Source organism: Hippoglossus stenolepis, chromosome 17 (genome assembly GCF_022539355.2).
Source record: "Hippoglossus stenolepis isolate QCI-W04-F060 chromosome 17, HSTE1.2, whole genome shotgun sequence".
In the NCBI taxonomy this organism is placed as follows: Eukaryota; Metazoa; Chordata; class Actinopteri; order Pleuronectiformes; family Pleuronectidae; genus Hippoglossus; species Hippoglossus stenolepis.
The window spans coordinates 8,408-34,289 of NC_061499.1; the positions used below are offsets into that span (position 1 = coordinate 8,408).

Consider the following 25,882-nt stretch of genomic DNA (forward strand, 5'->3'; position numbering starts at 1 on the left):
TAACAAAACATTTAAACATTGATATGTTCAGTTAATCACTGCCATCAGTAGAATAAAACATTTTCTATTATAAAAACATAAATCAATGGAGTTCGTGTGAGGTCTTTGTGGTCGCGCTGCTGTTACAGAACAAAGCTCAGTGGTTCCTCAGTCGAACCGCGTGGAGAGAACCAGCGTCACCTGAGTTCCGTCCGGCCCGATCCCGTCCAGAGCGCCGGTCGTGCTGTACAGGAAGCGGATGATCTTCAGGAAGTTTTCATCACCGATGCTCCAGGAGCCGTCGACCAGGAAGACCAGGTCGGCTTTGGCTGCTTTGCAGACTGGAGAGAGAGAGAGAGAGAGAGAGAGAGAGAGAGAGAGAGAGAGAGAGAGAGAGAGAGAGAGAGAGAGAGAGAGAGATTTTGACGTTTGACACGTCATCAATAAAACAAACTCTTGATTGATTCGAGGCTTCGAACTGTGGACGACTTCCTCTTCTCACATCGGAGGCTGGTGACGATCTGTAGGTTTTATGTGTTTAACACCGAATACACTACATACACTAGCTAAAACAAGAACATGAAATCAGCTCTTACCTTCTTTAGCCGGGGGGATTGTGGGTAGCGCGGTGGTGGTGGGGGGCTTGGTCGGCGCCGGAGTCGGGACGGGTACTAAAAACACAAGAAACACACACATACACAAAAAAACCTGCAATTAGTTAAATAATTAAATAATAAAACCGTTCTATATGAGCCTGAAATTAAAAATTTAAGACTCAGACCACACAGATCAAAGACAGATCAAAGACAGATCAAAGACAGATCAAACACAGGATGTTTAAAATCACCACGTTCAGATCTGTCACCTCAGTCCCTGTATCATTTAGTCGTCTGCTGTCGACATCAAACTGTCTTTCAACTCCTCACCTGTAACTCTGTGTCTTCATACGTGTGTGTGTGTGTGTGTGTGTGTGTGTGTGTGTGTGTGTGTGTGTGTGTGTGTGTGTGTGTGTGTGTGTGTGTGTGTGTGTGTGTGTGTGTGTGTGTGTGTACATACGTGTCTTCTCCACAGCAGTGACTGCCGGTCCTTCGCTGGCGTCCTGCAGCTGAGCGTACACGCTGATCTTATACTGCGTGTTGGGCTTCAGGTTGTTGAAACAGTGTCGACTGGCTCCCCCGCTCAGCTTGGTCTCCTGCTTCTGTCCGTCTGCACAAACACAAACATCCTGGTTACGTCTGATCTGGTTCCTCAGGGGAAACTAACTTGTTCCATAGTTTCTCTGGATCTGGTTAGTTCTCTCTGACTCGTGAACAACACAAAGGTTTGAGTGTCGCTCAGTTCTGATCAGTTCCTATTTAAAAGATGAACTGTGGAGCGGTTCTTTACTAGCTATATTAAGTTCACTGACTCTGATGTTGTTAATTCTCATTTGATGTTTTCTGTTGTTTGCTTTTCTCTTTCAGAATAAAAAGTTTGAACAGATTTTATAAGTGTGGATTTCTCTGAACTGCATCTGGTTTTCCTCGTGTTGATCGTCCGCACCACAAACACAACATCACATCGTTCTCTCTCCCTGGTGATTATCAACCAGCTCCGAGAACATAAACCCTCATTTAGGTCCATTGTGTTGAGATCCACTAGCTGGGAGGACGCCGCCGTGAGACGTGTCTGTTCGGTGACGTGTGGACGCTGGCGGCCTGAACCTGGTGAATAACAGTTACCTTCCTGTTGGCTGGAGGACGGCTGCATTAAACGTGTCTCTCGCCTGTGAGCTGCTGACGTGTGCAGTCGAACCGAGGGTTTGACGCTTGGTGTTTTTTGAAGGTGACTTTGCTGCAGCAGTTAGAAGTTTGTTAAAGTTCAACAGAGGCTGAGAAACAAATAATCACTGAGAAACAATTAAAATCTGACATTTTTACACGTGACTTTACATTGTCTTATTTGCATGTCTTGTGTTTTTTAGCATTTATCTTCATTTTGAGTTTATATTACATTTTATTTTTGTTTGTATTTAAACGTCTTGTTGTTAATGTGACTTATAAAGCAGTTTGTAACTCTGTTTTTAACAGTGATTATACACATTAACTTATTATAATTAATTCCTTCTGAAATACAAAGAGATATTAGATATAGTTCATCTATTTCTATTTTTCTCTTCCTTTGAACTGACACACAAGCTGTGATGACTGTGATTTCTTGTCAGACGTGATGTCGAACCTTTGTGTGTGTCTGTCTTTGTGTGTGTCTGTCTTTGTGTGTGTCTGTCGTTGTGTGTGTCTGTCGTTGTGTCACCTCACACGGTGGATGTGAACGTGGGCCGAGCACAGAGCGGCTCAGTGTGTGATTGCACAGTTAAACCTTTAAGACCGCTCAGCGCCTCTGTGATGGGAGACAACGATAACTCTGTCACAGCGAGCTGCTTGAGCATTCAGCCGACTGGACACTTTCCCTGCGCCGCATACTGAAACTCCCACTAATGAAAGCATGTGACTGCTGCTGCCGCAAACCTGCAGAGACGCAGCGTAGGAGCCTGATGGAGAATTACAGCTTTAACACGAGTGATGCACGGCCACGTTAAACGACCTTGTCAGGCTCCGCCGAGAATCCAGCAGATAATCCAGAGGCCCCCCCCCCACCTAAACATCTTCATCATCTCAGAGGGATATTTGTTGTTCAGCTGCAGCACAGAGTGTAAATACAGAATCCAGGAATATCTATCTCAACGATGATAAACGTTTGGAACACTTTCATTGATTCCTCAGACACAGTGTGTAACCTGGTGCAGGTCACACACACACACACACACACACACACACACACACACACACACACACACACACACACACACACACACACACACACACACACACACACACACACACACACACACACACACACTGTCCCACACACCGTGAGGACCTCAGCAACACCACATGTCCACCAACGAGGGCAAACAAGACATTTGTTTGGGATATTTTATCCACTTTTGCTGTTTTACAAGTGGGAAACTTTGGGCTCACATCTGTTTTGGGCCAGATGTGCCGAGTGCCTGAAGGGGCCCACATCTGTAAGTGGAGACATGTCCTCCATCTGTATTATTTATTAGTCTTATTTAAGACTAGACGCATCCAAAGAGTTTTATACTGCTTCGTTTCTTTGTGAATGATGTCACGTAAACAGCCGAATGAAACATTTTCTAAGTGTCCACGTGTTGTTGGTCAGACGTCAGCTCCCTCTGGACTCACAGGACTCACACGAGGTTCACAGTGTAAATTAAAACACTGTCTTTTATTTATCATAAAGTAAAATCAGATACGTGATGAGTAAACCTGTGTGGTGTGACGAACCCGTGGCTGTACTCACTGAGGAGGGACTCGATCACCACCCTGTAGGCGTTGGCGTGTCGGTGCGGCTGCCACTGGGCGCACAAACCCGTCATCCTCACCTGGTACGCACTCAGGCTGGTCACCCCCAGGTAGACTGCACAGAGAGAGAGACAGTTTCTTTACTTCACTCAGAAACATCAGCGTATTTCCAGACTCTTATTGTTACCACTGAAACACAAATAGTGCAGATGTAAAAACTCTGGTCTTGTTCAGGACTAAAAATACCGAGTACGAGGCTGAAAGTTTTCTTCTCTACACACTGTTGTTGTCGTAAAGCTGCACAGAATCACATCGGAGAAACCACACGCCAGATTCAAAACGTCTGGTCGGGCGCAGACGAGTTATTTACAGACGGGGAGAGAAGTATAGCTGCAGACACACACACACACACACACACACACACACACACACACACAGTATTTATGTGTGTACTTTATGCACTTTTCCAGTCGGCGTTTGAAAGCCTCACTTATTCTGAGTTCATGGACATTATCGTGTTTCTGTGGTGATGATGGCCTCGTTCATCACGTTAGAGTTTCACTCCGACCAAACGTTTTCCAGTCGTCGGCTCCAGACAAATGCAAAGTGTTTTTCTGGACAATGTTTATGTGCAGATGGTAGTGGGCAGGATATCAGGTCAGTGCTGGGCTCATGGGTTCATGTCAGAATCATCTGCTGCAGAGCCCACAGGAGCTCACGGCCCCCTGGTGGCTGTTTATAAGGAGCCCGACACACAGGAGAGACTGAGGCTCGATCCCAGGACGAGCTGCAGGAGGAGGACGGATGAGGTTCACTGCTTCTGCTGCCAAATTGATTAAGATCCACAGAAGTGGTGGAAAACAGAGGGATGGATGGAGGGATGAAACTCTCCTTCTCTCTCCATCTCCATCTCTCTCCTTCTCTCTCCTCCTTCATCTCCTTCTCCATCTCTCTCCTTCTCTCTCCTTTCTCTCTCTCTCCTCTCTCCATCCCTCTCCTCTCTCCTTCTCTCTCCATCACTCTCCTTCTCTCTCCTTCTCTCTCCTTCTCTCTCCTTCTCTCTCCATCACTCTCCTTCTCTCTCCTTCTCTCTCAATCTCTGTCCTTCTCTCTCCTTCTCTCTCCATCTCTCTCCTTCTCTCTCCTTCTCTCATCTCTGTCCTTCTCTCTCCTTCTCTCTCCATCTCTCTCCTTCTCTCTCCTCTCTCCATCACTCTCCTTCTCCTCTCTCTCCTTCTCCTTCTCTCTCCTTCTCTCTCCTTCTCTCTCCATCACCTTCCTTCTCTCTCCTTCTCTCTCTCTCTCTCCTTCTCTCTCCTTCTCCATCTCTCTCCATCTCTCTCCATCTCTCTCAATCTCTGTCCTTCTTCTCTCTCCTTCTCCATCTCTCTCCTTCTCCTTCTCTCTCCTTCTCTCTCCTTCTCTCTCCATCTCTCTCCTTCTCTCTCCATCTCTCTCCATCTCTCCTTCTCTCTGCATCGGTCCCACGTCCTGGGACGTGATTCAGAGAATGGATCAAGGTACTGACGTCCGCAGGTGTCGGCCTGCATCTCTGATTAGGTTAGAGGAGATCGTTTGAAAGAGGCGGGATTGATGAAGAGGACAGACAACGAGGACCAGGAGGAGAAAAGGTCAAACTCACAATGAAGGTCACAACAAAATGATCCGAGAGAAGTTAAGTTAGAGTTTGAATTCATTTCATGATGATGTAACTTATACAAAAGTCAAATGTTGTTGCAGAAGAGGGCCCCACAAATCGCAGCTGTAATATTGACCTCAATCAATCGTTCGGGGAAGATTTGAATCATTTCACTTGGTCAGTTCCAACAATGGGACGGACCACCTGAAAGATAACTCCTCTGGTTACTGGGCGTCACCGCAGCAGGGACATAAAAACTAAGAATACAATATTTTCATCAGTAGATATTGATGCTCAAAGAGATAACATATGCATTTGTAAAACAATGTATGTAAATAAGTTAAATATCACATGAATGTGTCGGCATCGAACTCACGGGTCTTGGCCTTCCCTGACAGAGCGTCACTGGACCCTGTGGTGTACGAGGCGATGACCTTCACGCTGTACTCCGTCCCACTCAGCAGGTTGACGATCAGCATCGTGTTCACGTCCTCGCCCACGAACGTCTCCAGGGCCGGCCCGGGGGCTGCAGGGGGGAGGGGGGCATTGGGAGGGAGACGTGCATTATGGGTATTGAGCGAGATTGATTCAGTTTTTTTTGGTGCCGCGGTCGTGTTTCACTCAACAGCTGATGACCTGAGGGAGTCGGGTCAAAGGTCACCGATCAGAGTGTGTGTGTGTGTGTGTGTGTGTGTGTGTGTGTGTGTGTGTGTGTGTGTGTGTGTGTGTGTGTGTGTGTTACCAGATAGCGGCTGGTAGACGACTCTGTAGCCCATGGTGGGCGAAGGTGGGACGTCCCAGCTGATCCTGAAGCGGTTGTACCACTCCTCTGACACTCGCAGGTTCCTCGGGGCTGAAAGAGGAACTGATCACAGAAGATTTTACGAGGTTATTAAACTGAATTTAAAAAATATATTTTCCATCAGTTTCCATAGTTTTCTGTGAAAGAAAGAAAATAATGAAGCGTGTGGTGTTTTTTTTTAAGAATTAATTTGTCAGAACCCTGTGGTGATGTTTTATCAGCCGCTGTGTAAGAAGTGGATTTGAGGAGCGACGGGGGTCTGGACTCGAACCCGTGACGGGAAGAGAGAAGATGAAAAGCAAGACGAGAGGGAGAAACCGGAGCGACAGAAATATGATTAAACAAAAAAGAGAAGAAGTCAGAAGAGGTTAGAAGGAAAGAAACGATAGAGGAGAAGTGGAGGAGGAAAGAGAAAAGATAAAAAAGTAAACAATAAAATACAGCACAGTCATAAAGCAAATCAAATTGAATCAGATAAAAAATATCTATGTACCCGAGAAGAGGACTGGGTGTAATTTCCTGCATGTCAGAATGATTAAAAAGTGCTTTTATAATGGAAACTGTCATCACACAGAGAAGAGGAGGAGGGAGAGGAGGGGGAGGAGGAGGAGGAGGGGAGGGGGAGGAGGAAGAGGAGGAAGAGGAGGGAGAGGGGGAGAGGAGGGAGAGGAGGAAGAGGAGGGAGAGGAGGGAGAGGAGGAAGAGGAGGAAGAGGAGGGAGAGGGGGAGAGGGAGGAGAGGAGGAAGAGGAGGGAGAGGAGGAAGAGGAGGAAGAGGAGGGAGAGGAGGAGGGAGAGGAGGGAGAGGAGGAGAGGAGGCGGAGGAGGGGAGGAGGAGGGAGAGGAGGGAGAGGAGGGAGAGGAGGAAGAGGAGGGAGAGGAGGAGGAGGAGGAGGAGGGAGAGGAGGAAGAGGAGGGAGAGGAGGAAGAGGAGGAAGAGGAGGAGGGAGAGGAGGGAGAGGAGGCGGAGGAGGGGAGGAGGGGGAGCAGGAGGGAGAGGAGGAGGGAGAGGAGGAAGAGGAGGGAGAGGAGGAGGGAGAGGAGGAAGAGGAGGGAGAGGAGGAGGAGGAGGGAGAGGAGGGAGAGGAGGGGGAGGAGGAAGAGGAGGGAGAGGAGGGAGGAGGAGGGAGAGGGAGGGGAGAGGAGGGAGAGGAGGAGGGAGAGGAGGGAGAGGAGGAGAGGAGGGGGAGAGGAGAGGGAGGAGAGGGGAGGAGGGAGGAGGAGGGAGAGGAGGGAGAGGAGGAGGGAGAGGAGGGAGAGGAGGAGGAGGAGGAGGAGGGAGAGGAGGGGGAGGAGAGGAGGAAGAGGAGGGAGAGGAGGGAGAGGAGGAAGAGGAGGGAGAGGAGGAGGAGAGGAGGGAGAGGGAGGGAGAGGAGGCGGAGAGGGGAGGAGGAGGGAGAGGAGGAGGGAGGAGGGAGAGGAGGAAGAGGAGGGAGAGGAGGAGGAGGAGGAGGAGGGAGAGGAGGAAGAGGAGGGAGAGGAGGAAGAGGAGGAAGAGGAGGAGGGAGAGGAGGGAGAGGAGGGAGAGGAGGCGGAGGAGGGGAGGAGGGGAGCAGGAGGGAGAGGAGGAGGAGAGGAGGGAGAGGAGGGAGAGGAGGAGGAGGGAGAGGAGGAGGGAGAGGAGGAAGAGGAGGGGAGAGGAGGAGGAGGAGGGAGAGGAGGAGAGGAGGGGGAGGAGGAAGAGGAGGGAGAGGAGGGAGAGGAGGGAGAGGAGGAGGAGAGGAGGGAGAGGAGGGAGAGGAGGAGGGAGAGGAGGGAGAGGAGGCAGAGGAGGGGAGGAGGGAGAGGAGGAGGGAGGGAGAGGAGGGAGAGGAGGAGGGAGAGGAGGGAGAGGAGGAGGGGAGGGAGAGGAGGGAGAGGAGGAGAGGAGGGAGAGGAGGGGAGGGAGGAAGAGAGGGGGACACTGGAGGAGGAGATGAGAGGATAGGAGGGGAGGAAGAGGAGGGAGAGGAGGAGAGGAGGAGGGAGAGGAGGGAGAGGAGGCAGAGGAGGGAGAGGAGGGGGAGGAGGGAGAGGAGGAGAGGAGGAGGGAGAGGAGGGAGAGGAGGCAGAGGAGGGGGAGGAGGGAGAGGAGGAGGGAGGAGAGGAGGGAGAGGAGGAAGAGGAGGGAGAGGGGAGAGGAGGAAGAGGAGGAAGAGGAGGGGGAGGAGGGAGAGGAGGAGGGGAGGGAGAGGAGGGAGAGGAGGAAGAGGAGGGAGAGGGGGAGAGGAGGAAGAGGAGGAAGAGGAGGCAGAGGAGGGGAGGAGGGAGAGGAGGAGGAGAGGGAGAGGAGGGAGGGAGAGGAGGGGGAGGGAGAGGAGGAGGGGGAGGGAGAGGAGGGAGAGGAGGAAGAGGAGGAGGGAGAGGAGGGGGAGGAGGGAGAGGAGGGAGAGGAGGGAGAGGAGGAGGGAGAGGGAGAGAGGAGGAGAGGAGGGAGAGGAGGGAGAGGAGGGAGAGGGGAGAGGAGGAGGAGGAGGAGGAGGAGGGAGAGGAGGAGAGAGGAGGGAGAGGAGGGAGAGGAGGAAGAGGAGGGAGAGGAGGGAGAGGAGGGAGAGGAGGAAGAGCAGGGAGAGGAGGGAGAGGAGGAAGAGGAGGGAGAGGAGGAAGAGGAGGGAGAGGGAAGAGGAGGAAGAGGAGGGGAGGGAGAGGAGGAGAGGAGGGAGAGGAGGAGGAGGGAGAGGAGGGAGAGGAGAGAGGAGGAGGGGGAGAGGAGGGAGGAGGGAGAGGGGAGAGAGGAAGAGGAGGGAGGGGAGGAGGAGGGAGAGGAGGAGGAGGAGGGGGAGGAGGAGGAGGAGGGAGAGGAGGGGGAGGGAGAGGAGGAAGAGGAGGGAGAGGAGGCAGGGGAGGGAGAGGAGGGGAGGAGGAGGGAGGAGGGGGAGGAGGAAGAGGAGGGGGGGAGAGGAGGAGGAGGAGGGGGAGGGAGGAGGGGAGGAGGAGGAGGGGGAGGAGGAGGAGGAGGGAGAGGAGGGGAGGGAGAGGAGGGAGAGGAGGGAGAGGAGGAGGGAGAGGAGGGAGAGGAGGGAGAGGAGAGGAGGGAGAGGAGGGAGAGGAGGGAGAGGAGGGGAGGGAGAGGAGGGAGAGGAGGGAGAGGAGGGAGAGGAGGGAGAGGAGGGGGAGGGAGAGGAGGAAGAGGAGGGAGAGGAGGAGGGAGAGGAGGAGGAGGAGGAGGGAGAGGAGGGGGAGGGAGAGGAGGGAGAGGAGGAAGAGGAGGGAGAGGAGGGAGAGGAGGGAGAGGAGGAGGGAGAGGAGGGAGAGGAGGGAAGAGGAGGGAGAGGAGGGAGAGGAGGAGAGGAGGGAGAGGAGGAAGAGGAGGGGGAGGAGGAGAGGAGGAGGGGAGGGAGAGAGGGGGAGGGAGGAAGAGGAGGGAGAGGAGGGAGAGGAGGGAGAGGAGGAGGGAGAGGAGGAGGAGGAAGAGGAGGGAGAGGAGGGAGAGGAGGGAGAGGAGGAAGAGGAGGGAGAGGAGGGAGAGGAGGGGGAGGAGGGAGAGGAGGAGGAGGGAGAGGAGGGGAGGAGGGAGAGGAGGGGAAGAGGAGGAGGAGAGGAGAGGAGGGGAGGAAGAGGAGGGAGAGGAGGGGGAGGAGGAGGAGGAGGAGGAAGAGGAGGGAGAGGAGGGAGAGGAGGAGGAAGAGGAGGAAGAGGAGGGAGAGGAGGAGGGAGAGGAGGGAGAGGAGGGAGAGGAGGGAGAGGAGGGAGAGGAGGAAGAGGAGGGAGAGGAGGGAGAGGAGGGAGAGGAGGGAGAGGAGGAGAGGAGGGAGAGGAGGGGGAGAGGAGGGAGAGGAGGGAGAGGAGGGAGGGGGAGAGGAGGGAGAGGAGGGAGAGGAGGGAGAGGAGGAGAGGAGGGAGAGGAGGGAGAGGAGGGAGAGGAGGAGAGGAGGGAGATAAAGAGGAAGAGTCACTTTTCACAATGAGAAGTTGAAACAGTCAGAAAGTTCAATCCAGAGGAAACGACTTTAGAAAACAGAACTAAAGAGAGGTTTGAACTTTTCTTTGAGGGACGGGAACCAAACGGTTTTCTCTGTTTTCTGTTGTTCAACCAACAACCAACCACAAAGTACAGAAACCAGTGGAGATAATTAAAACCCAGTTTGGAGACATCAGCCTCGTCGGAGGTCTGAACTCAGTCGATGAATTCACACGGGTCCAGTGAGGTCCCGATGTGTCGCTGGCGCCCTCTGGAGGCCAATCTGATCCGATCAGCGTGTCTCAGGTGTTTTGTACTTTCATGTTTCCTGATTCCAGTCGGATCCTCTCATCGCTCAGGGGATCAACCCTCTGATGATTGTGTCACATTATCTGGCTTCAGTTTGAGGCTGAAAACCCATCTTCCTCTCTGTGTTCGCCGCCGTGCCTCCCTCGGCGCTAACCTCATCCCTCATGGGTTCAAATCCCCAGATTACACCTGCTCCCTCCGTCACATGGTCTATCATCACTCCAGAGAAACCCAATCATCCCTTCTTCTCTGCCCGTGGCCTCTCCCTGGGCGATCATCTCGTCCCTCACTCGCTAACAGGAACCATTTGTCATCGCCGGGTGTCGGGGGGCCGCGGCGATTAAAAAGCCGAGGATGTCGTTAGCGTCTCTGAATGTTCGTAACGCGCAGCACGTTGGAGACATGATGGAGAGACGCATTCCTTGAATTTAGAGATTATCTGCTCGCCTGAAAAGAAAATGAAACAGGAGGAACGAACGCAGCCCACGTTTCTCTGTGTTCAGCTGCAGAAGGAAATCAATGCATCTGTCTCCTCCTCGGGAATCAGGTTCAAACTGAGAGAACCTGAAGAGTCGTCTTCACGGAGACTTAAAGCTCCAGTTGAAATCCTGTTCATGGAGTTTCTGTTTAAATATCACGTTACTGAGGGAGGGTCTTTGAAATGAAGAAGTGTCTTCCTCCTAATAATTCAGATGTTACATCGGATACTAAATGTTTTATTTCCCTTGAGGATGAAACATCTTTAACAATAGAATTAAATGGTAAAAACATTGAGTTTCACTGTCATTTGAAAATGTGTTTTTACATAGAGAATATATGAAGTTTTAATATAAACCAATTACCATAAGAATGTGGCCCCCTTGTTTCTCCAGGGTTTATACTTCCTGACAGCGGCAGCGTTTCGTTTCCACAGACGAGACGTCGAGACGGAGACGAGCAGGAAACACGATTTCTGTTCTGCAGAGTTTGTTTTTCAGAGTAATGAGTTTATCTCAAGACGCTGACGACGGGTGTGGGAGGGAATTTGTCTTATTCGTCTTAAGCTCATCCAAATATTCAGACTCCTTCATATTTCATATTTAAATGTGTTAAATTTCCACTTTGTCGTTCCAGGACATCGCTTCTCTTGTTTCAGTGACTCATCTGTTCTTCTCCTCTAGGTTTTCATGATCTCAGCTTGTATCATTAATTAACTCAACTTTTTAATTAACTAAAAAACCTTTAAATCTTTTCGTGTAAAATGCAAACATGAGGACAAGAGAGTTTCTAATTAAAGAAAATAACATGAAAATAAATGATTAATGATTGATGAGGGAATTTAAAACATAATATAAGGGGAACAGGACTGATGGGAAAAGTTGTGACTCCTCATAACAACTTGATTTCCACGTGTCAACATGATGCTGATGAAGAAGTGACTCACGTGTTCGTCCCATTCGAGCCGCTGCCGGGCCGTCTCCTTCTGGGTAAACCGGAGTGACGGCCACCTTGTACTCGGTGTCCGAGAGCAGAGGCTGCAGCACCAGGCTGCTCTGTCCGCTGGGCACCGTCCTCTGGAGGTCAAAGGTCAGGTCAAAGGTCAGGGTTTACATCAGCACAGGTGCAATAACAAGGAAGAGAAACGGAGACACAACCTGTTCTTCAAACACATCAGGGGTAAAAGTGTAAAACGTCTTATTCCTCCATCTTTGTTTCCACTGCACTGGGGTTTTACCTGTCAATCAAACATCTGGACGACTCTTTGATGTTAACATGCGTTTTCGTTTCTTATTTTCAGCCATGTTGAAAATACAACTCTGACTCTCTCTCCTTCTTTTGCTGGTTAATGATTAATAAAAGTTGTTTCTTTTTAATTGGCTGTAATCACTGAAATGAACGTCAGTGAGATGAGTCCGTGCTGAGGACAGATGTTGTAACAGCTGGACTCCGCACGCTGCAGCAGAACCACAGGCTGACGGCTTCACGGGGACGATCCTTTGTTTCCACATGTTTGTTTCTAGGTTTTCTCTGAGTTCCAGACGCGTGAAGCTCAGAACACAAACACGCTCCTGCAGATTCTTGACTTACAACTAAAAACAAAACAGTTTCTGCTCATGGAGGTGAAGATGAGTTTCAGCTGCTGCTCTGGTTCATTGTTTCCTTCTGTCAAAACCCAACGACTCGTCCGTCCAGGTGAGTTTCATCCAGAAGAAAAACTCATCTGCTTGTTTTCCTGCTTCTCTGTCTGGAATTATAATCGTTTATTAATTTTTATGATCATTTCTATTTCTCAGTGGAGTTTCAGTCTTTTTTTTGTTTGTATTCTCTGAACCCTTCGACTCGTCTTCTTCGATCCAACAGAATTATTTCTCAGAAACTTAAAAAAAGATAAAATCGATAGAATTTTCTATTTTAGGCTAAAACCATGTAAAGAAATGTAAGATGCCAAAGTGCATCGAGGTTGTTCTGCGTCGTGTTACTCAACATTAAGCATGAGGGGGCCACCAGGGGGCGATGGAGATGCTTTGTCTTCATTTTTGAGTAGCTGTCATGTCGTCCATCTTTATTTACAGAATCTACGTGAGCTCCGTTTGTGAGCGGGAGAAACTTTTATCTGACGTCTGAACGTCATTTATTACGTTAAAGGTTGAGTCGCACATGCAGACGAATGTTTTCATTCCTGTCTCCCCCCCGCTCTGTCTCCCCCCGCTCTGTCTCTCTGTCTCTCTGTCTCTCTGCCAGCTTGACATTCTGAGCATGTACAGTCTCGTCTGACTCCGTCCAAAAACCCTCCACTTCCTACAGAAAACACTGCGAGCCTTGACAAATCAATTTCAGCCCGGTCTGATGAAAAAGGCAGCAAGTCTCTAAACTGTCACTGAGCCAGGAAACACACACACACACACACACACACACACACACACACACACACACACACACACACACACACACACACACACACACACACACACACACACCTCTTTACTTCACCACTTTGTAAATGCAAACATGGTTTCATTACGTATTTATAGGATTCAGGAAGCCAATCTAGTTCTGACCGAGGTTCACACAGGTCCAGAATATTAAGTCTGGTTCACCTGAGCAAAGACAAACCGAGGAGCAGTCAGAGGAGACGGTGAGACAACACACAGTCCTGCAGCCGCTGGAAACTGAACCTAACTTTATTAAATAAAAGGAGAAACCCGCAGAGCATCAGATGCTCCTCCTGTGACGTCGTGTCAGTGACGATGTAAAGTTCAGGGCACGAGGAGCGGACGATGGTACGAGGCCTCGTTCAAAACCGCTGCAAACGCTAAACACCAGGTTTGAAGCGTGTGAACGCAGCTTCCAACAGAGAGACAATGTTCTATAAACTGTAAATAAAGATGGACGACATCTCCTGAAAACTGAAGCCAAAACGTCTCTATCGCACCTCCTCCTCCTCCTCCTCCTCCTCCTCCTCCATGTTAGCAGATGGGTCGTGGACCAAACTAAAAAAATCAAAGTCCACGTTAAATAAATGTTTGTAAAGATGTTTCTGTCATTTCAGGTCGTTCTTATCTCAGAGTTTCTGATCAGTTTGGTTTGAATCAGTTATTAATGATATAAAAACAGGCTGAGACGTGATGATTGACAGCTGACACTGACTCAGGATTCATATCAGGGAGGAAGTGAAGACGTGTGGAGACGTGTCGCTGATTGAAAGAGGAAAAAGAAGAAACACTTCAGTGTGTGAAGGAAAGTCAAACTTTCTAATCCTCCCTGGAGTGAGTTTCCTGCTGGAACAACATTCTGCTGCAGAGCAATAATCTCCTGAACTCTGTTTACACACGGGGGGATCGCACTTGATGCCCAGCAGCTCTGCTTTATTGAACGCTGAATGAGGCGGTGCAGGGAAATAACAGACTTTCCTCAGGACGCATGGCTGCACAGAGGAGTCTGCAGTCTGCACAGTCTGCACAGTCTGCTCAGTCTGCACAGAGGAGTCTGCACAGTCTGCACAGAGGGTCTGCACAGAGGAGTCTGCACAGTCTGCTCAGTCTGCTCAGTCTGCACAGAGGAGTCTGCACAGTCTGCTCAGTCTGCACAGTAAATGATTAATTAATAATTATCTTGTGTTTAAACCAGCTTCCTATATATCTGGTAATGTTTTTTACCTGTGCTTTATTACCGACAAAAAAATCTATGTAATAATAAATACAATATAAATAATAAATAAGGCTATATATGTATTTATATGTTTGACACTAGTGTGAACTTTATCTGCTGTCTGGTGCCACAACATGAAAACTGCAGTTTGAGCTAATTATTGTTCAAACTGTCAAGATGGCCGACCTCATTAATATAATATGTGACAACGATTCAGGTTCACAGCTCATTTAGTTTCCTGTTGATCATCATCACTGTGAAAAGAGACTCAAACACTCAACCCTCACAGCGTTTCCACGTGTTGCTGACGACAGGAGCAGCGTCCGGAGGCTCCGTGTTAAACACTGTCGGGTTCGAACAAAGAGACGTGGAACAGCTGATCCACACAAATCACTTCCAGGGATAAAAGCAGCGAGGGAAACAAGTCCCAGAGTGTTGTGATGATAACAATTCACTGCGTCTCATGAGAAGAGAAACTAAATCACTCCAATGACAAAGCTTCAGATAGAAACTACAATTTGAATTACGTCGTTTTTAAAAGAACGAAATGCTGGAGACACTCAGATTGTTCTTCTGTGGCTGGAATCAGAAGAGACGGAATCATTCACCTGAGCATCAGGTTATTCTGGAGGAGACTTCATGGCAGTAAATAAAGACTCCGGAGTGAAACTAGTTTCTGGAAGAGGAACCAGTACAGCCCCCCCCTGGGCAGAGAAGAATCTAAATGGTTGCCATTTGCCAAGCAGAGCCCACAGCTGTTCACACTATGATAACAGACCGTTTAACAAGCTGCTGCTGGAGCAGCTGCCGGCTCTTTGTCGTCAGGATGAGCCACCAGCAGCTGATCCCAGGTCCCACACCTGAGGCCACAGGCACAGAAATCAGTTCATTTAAGAAACATCAGAAAACCTAATGACTCCTGACCAAAGTTATACAGGAAGTTATACACAGTCATTGACATAATGCATTTCATAAACCTTAACTTAACCATCACGACAAAACTCTTACCCAAACACACACACACACACACACACACACACACACACACACACACACACACACACACACACACACACACACACACACACACACACAATCTGCAGGAAATCATTTTTTACTTCCACAGATTTGGAAACTGACATTAACAACATTCACTTCCTGATTCCAAAACTTTGCAGCAGCTTCACACAATCTTGACTTTAATTTTGAAATTTCATGCCATCATTATCGTGTTCATACAGAAACACACACACACAGAAACACACACACACACACACTAAGTCATAACTACATCAGTGTTTCTCTCTCTCTCTCTCTCTCTCTCTCTCTTCTCCCTCTCTCTCTCTCTCTCTCTCTCTCTCTCTTTCTCTCTTCTTTCCTCTCTCTCTCTCTCTCTCTCTCTCTCTCTCTCTCTCTCTCTCTCTCTCTCTCTCTCTCTGTCTCTCTCTCTCTCTCTCTCTCTCTCTCTCTCTCTCTCTCGGTTCATTAGTGAGAGGAACTATCATTCTCTCTCTCTCTCCGTCTCTCTCTCTTTGAAGATGTGCCACTGCTTCCATCATCGTTATCCTCTCGCTCGCTCTCTCTTCCCTCTCGACTCTGAAGACCTGCCATCAACAGCACAGTCTCTCTTCCTCCCTCCCTCCCTCCCTCCCTCTCTCTCTCTCTCTCCCTCCCTCTCTCTCTCTCTCCATGGGGGACTTTTAATCTGAAGCTCTGCCATCCTCTTCATCAATAATCTTCCTCAGTTGAAGACACTTCTGTTTATTCATTCCTCCCTTTGTTCCGTCCATCACTGCACAAACCCCTCGTCTACCTCCACAAGTCGTTCACAGTAACAGATCAGGACTTTTCATTGGCTCCAACACAACCAGCTGAACTAAACAACATCTCTCTGTTCAGAATAGAGATTGTAAATCGAGATAAGACAAGTGAAGCTGTTTAGAGGAAGAGAATTCAGCTCCTGAACCGTGAAGGATCCTGAAGGAGAAGCTGACTGAAGACCATGAAACATCTGAGTCCAGCTGAACGATTTAAAACGATTCTTAAGATAACGTGTTCACAAGGCGACAAAAGGAACTTCAATGATATACCCTATGAGGTCAGTGTGCCGTTGACCTTTGAAACGATTTGAATAAATCTCCTCAAGGCGTTCTTGAGATATCGTGTTTCACGAGAATGAAACGCACAACCCCGAAACATAAAGCCTCCGGCCACTAGGCGTCGCCACCACACAGGAAAAATCAAAAGCTGCTGGACTCGAGTCTCTTTAATCCAAAAGTCTGAAGTGAAGAAGTGATTTTCTCACCGTCTCCTCCGCCCGGTCGCCCTTGGCGCTGATGTAGCTGAGTCGATAATGTCGGACGTTCCTGGAGTCGAGCGGCTGCCAGGACACTCGCACACTGTAGGTGGTCTCTTCATCGATCCTCATGTTCCTCACCCCGAAACGAGGAGCTGAGGCAAAAACCACTCATTTCTATGAGGAGGAAGAAACGACCACGACACGACAAGCGCGAAGAAATATTTACCTGCTATGGTGGTGGTTGTCGTGGCGATGGTGGTTGTTCTCTCAACTGCAAATCAAACATTTAACATTTAATTCACCTCTAATCTCTGCTTCGGTGGATCTGGTTCACAAGAATAAAATAAAAACTTTAAATGAATGATGCCATTTAATTCACCGGTGGACTCGACCAGGATGACCTCGTCACTCTCGACCTCGTTTGCGTAGACGGCCGCCAGCAGGACCTCGTACTCTGAGTCCGGGGTGAGGCCTCTGATCAGGTAGGTGTTGAGGTTTCCATTCACCAGAGCCTGAAACAAGAAGAAGTGAAGCTGCTCAACAAGTTAAATCCTCGACGACACAGAGAGAATCATCAGGTTTCTGTCAAATCAGCTAAATAAATCTCTGTCGGACAGACGCATCAAACAAGATGTCAGCGCCCGTATCGGAGACATCATGGCTTCATTTTAGAGAAGAGGGGTCGTTGATCTTTACTCAGTCTGAGCCTCCGACTGGTCCTGGCCCCCTTTCCATATCGGATTGTATAGAGTCGTATAGAATAAGCTGGATCGGAGTCGTATGATTGGATATTGGAGTCGTACCTCCTCACTGTCTCCTCCGTCGGTCGGTGTCCAGATGAGTCGGTACAGCACCACATCAGAGGCCGGGTGTTGCCATGACACCCTGAAGCTGTCAGTAGAGATGTCAGTGGTCTTCATGTCCAGTGGGTCTGGAACAGTCTCTACACACACACACACACACACACACACACACACACACACACACACACACACACACACACACACACACACACACACACACACCTGTGACGTGGCTGACAGATCATTAACACGACGTCTACATATCTGAGATTCTTTCTGAATGGTTTAACTCCTGGTGACACTGGTTCTTACTGGTAGTGAAGCTGTCAGTCACAGCCTCGGCTTGCCCCTCGTCGTAGATGGCAAACACACCGACGGTGTACTCCGTCAGTGCCGTCAGGTTTCTGAGCAGCCTGGTGGTCACACGGCCGACCTCCACCTGCACACACAGGATCAAACCGTGTTTCTGTGACTCCTCCCTCAGTGTCTTTGTTCTTTACATCACAGGAACAAGGAACACAAACAATCCTCCCTGACACAATTTATACAAACACAAAATGTTCCTTTAAATCACCTCCGTCCAGATGTTTGTGACACTGAACAATCCTCTCACCTCATTGGTCAGGACCCCGTTGGTCTTCACGTACATGATGCGGTAACCTTTCACCTTCCTGGAGGCGGAGTCCCACGTCAGCTGGGCGGAGCTGTGGTCCACGTCTGAGAATCGCAGATTCCTCGCCGGAGTCAGAGGCACTGAGGTGCGACAAGGTCAACAAGGTCAACAAGTAAACAGGAAGTCACACACACCTTCTGGACTGGTTGACTGGTTGACTGGTTGAGTGACTGGTTGACTGGTTTGACTGACTGGTTGACTGACTGGTTGACTGGTTGACTGACTGGTTGACTGGTTGACTGGTTGTGGGACTGACTGGTTGACTGACTGGTTGACTGGTTGACTGACTGGTTGAGTGACTGGTTGACTGGTTGAGTGACTGGTTGACTGGTTGTGGGACTGACTGGTTGACTGACTGGTTGACTGGTTGATTGACTGGTTGACTGACTGGTTGATTGACTGACTGACTGGTTGTGTGACTGACTGGTTGACTGACTGGTTGACTGGTTGATTGACTGGTTGACTGACTGGTTGACTGGTTGATTGACTGGTTGACTGACTGGTTGATTGACTGACTGACTGACTGGTTGTGGGACTGACTGGTTGATTGACTGGTTGACTGGTTGATTGACTGGTTGACTGACTGGTTGACTGACTGGTTGACTGACTGGTTGACTGGTTGATTGACTGGTTGATTGACTGGTTGACTGGTTGATTGACTGACTGACTGACTGGTTGTGGACTGACTGGTTGACTGACTGGTTGACTGGTTGATTGACTGGTTGACTGACTGGTTGACTGACTGGTTGACTGACTGGTTGACTGGTTGATTGACTGGTTGATCTGACTGGTTGACTGACTGGTTGACTGACTGGTTGACTGGTTGACTGACTGGTTGATTGACTGGTTGACTGGTTGACTGACTGGTTGACTGGTTGACTGACTGGTTGACTGGTTGACTGACTGGTTGACTGACTGGTTGACTGGTTGACTGACTGGTTGACTGACTGGTTGACTGGTTGACTGACTGGTTGACTGACTGGTTGACTGACTGGTTGATTCAGCGTAAAGCTCGTAACGTTGTGAACAGTCGAGTCTCAGTTGGAACAGAAACTCGGGATCGAAGGTGAGTTGAGTTTTGATTTAGAGTTTTAATTATAGTTTTGAACATTATAGTTTTTAATTATAACTTGAACAAAACCTCATCACATCAGACTCCACCTCCTCTGCCTCGTTTTTATTCTCTCTCTCCGTCTCTCTCGCTCCGAGGTTTAAAAAAAAAAAAGCCTCTTTCCTTCTTTACTTTATTTTTTCTTTCCATCCTAAAAAAAATCTCATTTACTCCCAGAGGCCCGGAAACTTTTCTGCTTAGAATTACTGATCTGTTTCCCTTCTCTTCTTTTTAAAATAATCCTGATTCCACCAGCCACCGCTTCACCTCAATTATACCGAGGGTCAGCGTAAAGACAAAGCAGAGAGAGGGGGGGAGGAGAGAAGCAGCGACCGCCTCGGCTTTTACTGGAGGTCGAGTCGGGGTCAGCGGAGCAATGAGGAGGATGGGAAATTTAAAAAGTTTAGAGATAGCCAAGTCGGCAAAGTTTCTGAATGTATCTAAATGACCCGTCGGATGACATCGCTCGGAAGTCACAACCAGCGACGTCTGGCTCGAAGGTTTAAAAAGTGAAATCACAGGTTTTATCTCCCACAGAGATTCTAGGACTTTATTTGCATTTTTATGACTGAATTAAAGCAGAGTTTGACTGTATTTGGCATCTGGATCGCCCCCTGGTGGCTGGCTGCAGTACAGGTCACACACCCCCTCAGTGTTTCATAAAGAATTTAATGAGATTCTGTTCTGAGCCAGAAAATGAAGAAGAAGTTTGAAAGGTTGTTGAGACTCGTCTCCAGCAACTGAAATAAAACAACAAGCACATCTGAACAGAATCTACACGGACATGAGATCAGAGCAGAAGAAGCATAAACAGTCAAATCCCCTCGTCCATTAAATGGATTTGTTTTCTTATCCGTTGTCTCGAGCATTAACGTGTACGAGCATTTTGTTACCCTGTTCTCAGAAAAGTGCTAAATAAACAAGGTTTATATTATTATTATTATAAATGAAATGAGAGCAATCATCTTTATGTATTCTTCAGAATATCTCAGGCTCCTGTGATCAAAGTAAAGTCTGTTTTTGAGTCTTTATCTTTAATCTGCATCACGACGGCCTGTTTCTGTGCAGAGGATCATTAAAGCCGATCTGTCCGAACAGAGAAGCAGATAAATGAGTGGAAGAAACGAGGGAAACAACAGGACGGGGACAAGGAAGCGACGCCGGAGAATCTCAGGTCAACACGAGGAACAAACTACAACCCGGGCTGGAGGTGGATTTCTGCAGGTGCACGAGGGCAGAGATGCGCGTGCTGACGTCTGACCTGGTGTTCACCTGAACCATAAACAGATCCAGGAACTGCACTTCACCAGAAGAGCCAGAGAGCTGAGGAGACGGAGGTCTGTTGGACTGCAGGGGGCGCTCCTGAGGCCTGCCTATGACCCTGTGGTGGCAGGAGCAGAGACAGAGATGCAACCAGTTCCGCTCCCAGTCGACCACATGTACCACAGAGTCAACCAGTCAGGTTTTCAAGTCTTTTAACCGAATAACTATTATTTTCTATCAGTGCAATACTCTTACACTGTAAATGTGCTGTTTACGTTGTATTATTATCATTATATTTATATTTATTTATTTTCTATTTTCACCTTGTTGCTTTTAATGCAGAAAATGTTCCCATAATGGGACTAATACAGGATTATCTAGTCTTATTTTATGACACGTGCAGGGAGGAAATATATATATATATATATATAGGGAATAACTGCCCAAAACAAATGAAATAAGAACACAGTTCATCTTCAGTCCTGAGGAACCAGATGGTAGAGACTAATCAGCGGCAGCAGGAACAGATTTCCATGTGGGAGGAGCTCATGTGGATCCTTTCCTCTCGTTTAACGACTGAACTAAAAACCTGATGAATGACTGTATGAACAAATATCAGCTTCATGGATCATAAATCTGTCTCATTCATTTCCCCCTAAAAAGAATCAAACCACCGGTGTGTGCTGCCAGCAGCCGCCAGCGTCCTGATCTGACCTGCATTCAACAGACTAACACGCATCGTAAAGACATAAACATGCCCTGACGTAAAGCCACGGGCCTTAAAGGAGACTTCATAAAGGGATAATTAGTGAGCGTGTTGGGATTCGGGGGGAGACGGAGACGAGAGCGACTCTCATCAAGGCTTCAGGACGCTTTAAGAATGAAAGTGAGGTGAAAATATAACTTCACGAGCAGAAGCTGGGGACCGGGCGGCGTGCGGGGATTCTGACATCGCCGCCAGTTTGTTCCCGTGAGGAAAGCGTGCTGGGACGCGACTCCGACATGTCGCAGCTGTGTCGGGAAAACAACGTGAGTACAAGCAGACACTTTGCAGAACCAGAAGTCAGACGGATACTTTGGTCCCATCTACTAACATGGAGGAGAAGGGTTTATAACCCGTACTGCAGCCAGACACCAGGGGGCGATGGAGACACGCTCTGAACCCCTGAACCTGAACAGTCGATGATGCCGGGTGTTCGATCCCCGGATTCTTTCTGCTGTGTGGGACTCACGTGTGGTCTGTTGACTGGTCATGGGGTCGCTGGCCTCCTCTCCGTACATGGCGTAAACGGTCACCGTGTACTCGGTGGCCGGGGTCAACCCCTCGAGCTCCACCTCGTTCACCGAGTCCGCCACCTTCACCCTGGGCACACACACAGACACACACACACACACACACACACACACACACACACACACACACACACAGGGCTTTAAGTAAACATTCGTATCTCTCTCCTCCATCTGTTTATCTTCCGTATCATCCACCTCTCCACATATCTTCTCCTCCGTCATCCCTCCATCATCCACCTCCTGTCAGGACCTGACTGTGATTACATGACGTCACCTGTTCTCTCCCTCTCACGGGCTCAGTCTGTACTGAAACCCACCGTGAACCCGTGTGGTGTAGAAACACTTTCACCGGGACAGCCGGGCTTATCCTCGCCACTGGAAAGCATCCATCACGTTTCCTAATTCCTTCCTACGTTGTTTTTATAGCGTTCTGCCTGGAGGAGAATGTGGCGGCGGCGTAATGAGGTCTAATGGGAGGGGGCACAGATGGCTGCCTGTGCCCTTCCCGCTCTCCTCCACCTCGGAGCTCCTCTCTTCCTTCACTGCTGAATCTACCTGTCGACAAGCTGCAGCTGAGTCTTTGCAGCTTTGCAGCTCGCTCCTGATGTTTCACACCTGTTGATGCTCGTCAGTGTTTATCTGCAACATCACTGGATGGACTCTCTTTAAGTTCTGGCCTCTCATTGGTCACAGTTTTCAAAATAAAACAAGTATCTGATTCTTTCTTCGCTGTGATTTTCTTGTGCTTCCTTCAGAAGCCGGATTTTCATTCGTTCCAGAACATCAGATCAGATTCATCTTCTCGGCTCCCTTTGACAAACCTTTTGCAAAATTGCATTTCCTCTCTGTTCCTTCATCCTCTCACCTCAGCCTCTTCTCGCTCACTGAGCAGAATCAATGTGAGGAGAGGTTGATGAGCTCGATGTGCACGACGCAGACAAACAGAAACACCCCATGAAAGCTCACTCTCACTCTCAGCTCCATTACAACGGCTTCTCTGCAGGTCACTTTGTCAAGTTGACAGCAAATCAGCCGTCACGTCTCTAATCAGACGGGTTCAGAGCAACTTGTTTGACGTGAAGCTCGTCCGTCTGTAGCTCGATTCTCATGTCGTCCATCTTTATTTACAGTCTATTAAATGGACAGATTAACATACAACACGCACACACACACGCACACACACACACACACACACACACACACACACACACACACACACACACACACACACACCTCACCTCCTTCTCGTCCGCGGGGTCTCCCTCAGTCAGCGGGGCGTAAAGGATCATGTACCCAGAAGCCCCGGCGGCGACCTGCCAGCGGACCCTCATGGTGCTGTGAGTGATGTCAAACAACTCCAGCTCGTTGACCATCGGCAGCGCCACTGCAACACACACACACACACACACACACACACACACACACACACACACACACACACACACACACACACACACACACACACACACCAGTAATATTAAAACACAAATAACGTAATTTCACATAGTTGTGAATTAATAAGTCTAATATCTAATCATCAGATCTCATTATCTTTTGATAAAGTAATTTCATCAAACTTTCACCTGCTACCGACTCAGTTAGAATTTCAATCCTAGTTTGAAACCATCCTAAGTAAATTCCTCACTTCCTCATACATCAGTATTTACGGTCACATTTCATTTGCAGCCTCAGTCAGCAGCAGCAGCAGCCAACCCCCTTGACTTTGGTACAAGGTCGACTCGCAGCCGACGAGGACCTTCCCGTCATTCATCAGAGCGCCCGCTGCGCCGTGAGAGGCCTGACGATCCTGCCAGGCCCCGGTTCAGACGTCAGGAGGACGAAGCCTCGGGCAACGCCAACAGATTCAGAGCTCGCCAGGTTCCCGTGAGAGGAGGAGCATCAGGACCAGAGTGTTTAACAGAAACACCTGAGATGCTGTCATGACCCAGATTCACTGGTTCAGCACATACGTTCATAGAACAGACACTGTGTGTGTGTGTGTGTGTGTGTGTGTGTGTGTGTGTGTGTGTGTGTGTGTGTGTGTGTGTGTGTGTGTGTGTGTGTGTGTGTGTGTGTGTGTGTGTGTGTTTACATTTTCTTTGCAGCGTATCGTTAAAGTTCAGTTTCAGACTAAAGAGTGAAAGACACGAGACAGAGAGAGAAGTGCATTGAAGCTACTTGTTGGTTCGTGTACAACTGCAGCTGAAACTATGATATGATATGATGTGCGTGTGGATGGTAACAACTTTGTGGGATATAGTGTGAACGAGATGAACACTGCGTTGAGACGCAGGGATTGAACGTTAGCAGAGTTCTCAGCCGTTCTGGTTTTGAGTCATTTTGTGTTGTCGTGTTGTCGTGTTGTTGATATACACACGTCAGTCTGTTTTCTACTTCCTCTCTCTCTCGATGGAAAGTGGCTTCACCAGAATAGAAACCAGGAATGACTACGAATATTTTGACTTCCACTCGCTGTCCCGCCACCCGACTCACATGTGGTGGCGCTCCCTCTCAGGGCCTCGCTGGCGGAGCTGCGGTAGACGGCGAACACGGCCACCTGGTACTCCGTCAGGGAGTTCAGGTAGGTCAGCTCCACGCTGTCCTCGGAGCCTTGAACCACCTGAAGACAGGAACACTCACATATTCAGTACTTATTTTACTGAATGATGTTATGATGCTGGAATAACAGGTTTCTGACACCGAGTCATTGCAGCTGTTAAAATAACATTATAATTCGCTCTTGTAGTCGGATGAGAACAGCAGCACCGCGTTCGTCAGACACGTTAAACCTCCACAGGCCCGGTTCGTCAGGGAGCTCGGGCCCGATGGAAGGTTCAGAGCGCAGCACACGCTGCTGCAGGCGGCGTCTCCACAGAGACTTCCTCTGAGTGGAACTAGATCAGATTAGCTTTGATGAAACCTCAGTTTTCCTTGTGGGGAAACTGGGCCATTCCAGCTGCAATCATCAAAGAGCGGCAGGAACTAAGAGAGAGGAGGAAACTGTACAAATACAAATATCAACTCAGGGAATCACACGTGTGCGGAGCTGAAATCCAGCTGAAACTCACAGATTATCACAAAGACGCCTCGTCTGCTGCTGAACGAATCAATGCTGGTCAATTTAATTATCTTATAAAAGAGTCTGGGCCTCAGAGACGATCAGAGAGCTCAGGAATCAAGTCGTATTTTTACGAGATTGAAGTTGTAATTTGCTACGTTTCACTTTATAAAGGGAACAAATGAAGGGGCAGCATCTTGTTAACTTTTACTTTAGTCAATAAAAACTGGTTCTAAAGAAAACAGAATATTGTAAAGAACCAAAGACAAGAATAAATCAAATGTATATCGACTAAATAACCCAGGAACCTTTTCCTCCGGCTGTGCTCCGCTGGCTGGGTAGTAGACCACACGGTACTTCTCCACCTGACCCGGAGCGTGAGTCCACGCCACGCGGAAACTGCGAGCTGTGATCTCAGAGGTCACCAGGTCACGGGGCGGAGCTATGGAGGTGGGGGGCAGGACGGGAGACCCCCCTGGAAAATAACAGAACATCAAACGGTTCCGTCAGTTTGGGAAACACAGAGAAACACGTCTGACGGCGGCGGTTGGAGGAACACACACCTCTGATCTGTTTGTCGAGCTGCTCCATGCGGTCGCACACGGTCTTGGTCAGACCCTCCACGATGTCGCTCATCACACCGAAGTCCGCCACCACGTAGACGTGAGTGTCCTCCGGGGGGGAGGCGATGGCCTTCAGCTCGTTCTCGTCAGCGTTTTTCACACCTCGAGAGAGAAACTTCTTTATTTAAAGAGGCAAAGTAATAAAATCCTTTCTGAAGTTTTACCAAAAAGCTTCTGAAACATATTTTTCAAATTGTCTCAGACACTAGAATCATCAGATTGAATCTCTGAGGTTGGTTGAAGGAACAGAACTGAACAGGTTTCAGCTCATTCACGTTTCCTTCTCGAGTGATAAAAGAATCCACGTGTGGAGACGTTTGATTGTTTTACACAAACTGACGATCATCATTATATATGATGAACAAGAAAAAACAACACAATCAAAAAACTAAACCAAATCATAATAAACATAAAAACACAGGAAGACGTTTGGAAACCAGTTTCATGTTGTCTCCTGACGAATAAATTAAAAGATTAATTAATTGATTAACCTCATGAAAACCAATCAGACTGGTTGGTAAAATATTTTCTGTTGAGTGATAATTAAACTGTGACGAGAGGGCAGCTTAGAAAACATGAAACAATTATATATATATAAAAGAATATAAATATAATCAAGATTTGAGCTCTTACCGATGGCGAACAGTTCTATCCCAGC

At 48.6% G+C, this 25,882-nt stretch overlaps 1 protein-coding gene across 1 annotated transcript; it reads right to left on the reverse strand.

Annotated features, from left to right (window-relative positions):
* Window positions 1-147: 147 nt before the first annotated feature.
* LOC118125093 (collagen alpha-1(XIV) chain) lies at window positions 148-25,876 on the reverse strand. Its single transcript, XM_047344135.1, has 19 exons — window positions 25,858-25,876; window positions 25,165-25,326; window positions 24,910-25,076; window positions 24,037-24,163; window positions 22,782-22,927; window positions 21,483-21,612; window positions 17,817-17,956; window positions 17,516-17,642; window positions 17,204-17,343; window positions 16,780-16,912; window positions 16,627-16,671; window positions 16,407-16,552; window positions 11,397-11,526; window positions 5,726-5,848; window positions 5,360-5,509; window positions 3,343-3,459; window positions 1,036-1,185; window positions 576-650; window positions 148-320 (listed from the first exon to the last, which is right to left on the reverse strand). The coding sequence occupies exons 2-19, from the start codon at window positions 25,235-25,237 to the stop codon at window positions 148-150; spliced, it is 2,292 nt and encodes a 763-aa protein (XP_047200091.1). The 5' UTR covers window positions 25,238-25,326; window positions 25,858-25,876.
* Window positions 25,877-25,882: the final 6 nt, after the last annotated feature.

Bases quoted from the DNA above. Each gene is read 5' to 3' on its own strand.
- LOC118125093 (XM_047344135.1), bottom strand. From the start codon at position 25,237: ATGAGCGACATCGTGGAGGGTCTGACCAAGACCGTGTGCGACCGCATG. The intron at 16,913-17,203 runs GTACGACTCCAA...TTCTTGTTTCAG, and splicing joins ACGGAGGAGACAGTGAGGAG to GCTCTGGTGAATGGAAACCT. The intron at 5,510-5,725 runs GTAACACACACA...TCCCCCCTGCAG, and splicing joins CGTCTACCAGCCGCTATCTG to CCCCCGGGCCGGCCCTGGAG.